The following is a 2,500-nucleotide window of genomic DNA, read 5'->3' as shown; positions in this document are numbered from 1 at the left end:
AAGGATGTCACAGTGACGAAGGCGAACCTGAGAGCCCGATGAGTCGCAGTGGGACCAGTCTGACCAGTCTGACCAGCTCTCTGTGCCGTTCATAACATCACATACGGACTGTTACCAACTTCAGACATAAACCACAAGCACATATCAACTTTGACCTTATTCCTCAGTTTCTCCAGGAAAGAAGGAAAAAGATGTGATTATCACCGAGTTCAACCTTTTTTTGGTGTACTATTATTAAATATTATTGCCCAGCAGGGATCTTTCTGGACAGTTAATTATCTGTCTTCTTGGACACTGAGCCACTGCTGTCTTCATCTCGGTCTGATCTCCTTGCCCAGTACCTAATTTAGCACCTCTGTGTCACATGAGCTCAAACTCTATTAGGTGTAATTCATCATATTATTCTAAATGCAGAATCTTAACTTGTTTTTTTGCACTTTAACCGATGAATTCTTATTTTGTTCCTACTGAGAAAAGCTTTTTGGTATTATACAGGATTTTCTTTTTGTGTACATAAAGAAGCATAGTGGTGGCTAAGCTGTTTTGTGTATGAGATACCCCGAGGATCTCGGGCTAAACACACACCCAGGATTTACGCCTTTAAGCTCGGACTCAACACACCCACACACACACACATATTACCATGATCACGGAATCTGGATTATCTACCAGAATACACTGGTGCTCGCTATTTTATCGGAAACAATCTCTCAGACCATCCCAGCTTCCATCGTATGAAGGAACTGACTCGTAGGGCAGTTATTACTGTGATCCTAGCACATAACATAACCCATCTCTATGTATCTGTATGTAAATGCTGTATCTCGTAGCGCTCTGGGCTGTGTGTCTGGCCTCTCTTATCCAGCCGTTAATGGGGACCTGATCAAAGGTCAATCAAAGGTCAGAGACTCCAGCCTGAGGAGCGTCCGGCCCGTCGTTCATGTGTGGCGGACCTTTAGCTCAGCCTGTAGGATCCGGTAATCAGTGATTGGCTACAATCCACCCCCCCTCCAGATTCAAACTCTTCAAACTGCCCATAAAACTCTCTTATGGGTTTTTTCTAGAAAGTTCTCTCCCCTCAAACACTCTTCCCTCGTATATACATTAGCAGTGAAGGAAGCATCATGCAGAGAGCTTGTACAGGCCTGTAATTTACTAGTTTGGCTGTGTGTGTGTGTGTGTGTGTGTGTGTGTGTGTGTGTGTGTGTGCATGTGCGCGCGCATGCACTCATGTACATCAGAATATATTTACATGCCTGCATGGGTAAATATAGGTATTTTATGTGTTCAGGCATTTAATTATATTGTATGTTGTTTTTTATTCCATATGTACATGTGTGAACGTGTTTTTTTTTTGTAACTGTACATAAGAGTTGTGTGTTTGTGTGTTAGTGGCTAAGTGGAAAGTCTGTGCAGACTTGTGTATGTGTGCTGGGACAAGGCTGTGTGTTACATCGTCTGTGCAGGTTGTGTGTGTATGTACTGAGACAGGGCTGTGTGTTTCAGAGTGTGTGTGTGTACCGGGACACAATTGTGTGTTGCAGAGTGTGTGGGTATGCTGGGACAGGGCTGTGTGTTACAGTGTCTGTGCAGGTTGTATGTGTGTGTACCAGGACAGGGCTATTTGTTGCAGAGTGTGTGTGTGTGTGTGTGTACCAGGACAGAGCTGTTTGTTGCAGAGTGTGTGTGTGTGTGTGTGTACCAGGACAGGGCTGTTTGTTGCAGAGTGTGTGTGTGTGTGTGTACCGCGACAGGGCTGTGTGTTGCAGAGTGTGTGTGCGTGTGTACCGGGACAGGGCTGTTGCAGAGTGTGTGTGTGTGTGTGTACCGGGACAGGGCTGTGTGTTGCAGAGTGTGTGTGTGTGTACCGGGACAGGGCTGTGTGTTGCAGAGTGTGTGTGTGTGTGTGTACCGGGACAGGGCTATGTGTTGCAGAGTGTGTGTGTGTGTGTGTACCAGGACAGGGCTGTGTGTTGCAGAGTGTGTGTGTGTGTGTGTACCGGGACAGGGCTATGTGTTGCAGAGTGTGTGTGTGTGTGTGTACCAGGACAGGGCTGTGTGTTGCAGAGTGTGTGTGTGTGTGTGTGTGTGTACCGGGACAGGGCTGTGTGTTGCAGAGTGTGTGTGTGTGTGTGTGTACCGGGACAGGGCTGTGTGTTGCAGAGTGTGTGTGCGTACCGGGACAGGGCTGTGTATTGCAGAGTGTGTGTGTGTGTGTACCGGGACAGGGCTGTGTGTTGCAGAGTGTGTGTGTGTGTGTGTGTACCGGGACAGGGCTGTGTGTTGCAGAGTGTGTGTGTGTGTGTGTGTGTGTACCGGGACAGGGCTGTGTGTTGCAGAGTGTGTGTGTGTACCGGGACAGGGCTGTGTGTTGCAGAGTGTGTGTGTGTGTGTACCGGGACAGGGCTGTGTGTTGCAGAGTGTGTGTGTGTGTGTGTGTGCGTACCGGGACAGGGCTGTGTGTTGCAGAGTGTGTGTGTGTGTGTACCGGGACAGGGCT

General features: G+C 48.0%; 1 protein-coding gene across 3 annotated transcripts in view; it reads right to left on the bottom strand.

Annotated features, from left to right (window-relative positions):
• Positions 1-2,500, bottom strand: part of sema5a (sema domain, seven thrombospondin repeats (type 1 and type 1-like), transmembrane domain (TM) and short cytoplasmic domain, (semaphorin) 5A) — a 107,625-nt gene that overhangs the window by 8,319 nt on the left and 96,806 nt on the right. For all 3 annotated transcript variants that reach the window (XM_035526306.1, XM_035526305.1, XM_035526307.1), the window contains one exon: positions 1-80. This exon is cut by the window's left edge and continues 76 nt beyond it. In XM_035526306.1, the coding sequence (XP_035382199.1) occupies positions 1-80 (80 nt within the window). The remainder of the gene's footprint in view (positions 81-2,500) is intronic.

The sequence above is a fragment of the Electrophorus electricus genome, chromosome 5, assembly GCF_013358815.1.
Source record: "Electrophorus electricus isolate fEleEle1 chromosome 5, fEleEle1.pri, whole genome shotgun sequence".
Lineage (NCBI taxonomy): Eukaryota > Metazoa > Chordata > Actinopteri > Gymnotiformes > Gymnotidae > Electrophorus > Electrophorus electricus.
The sequence above is the reverse complement of the archived record's forward strand: the minus strand, read 5'-3'. Positions and strand labels throughout refer to the sequence as shown.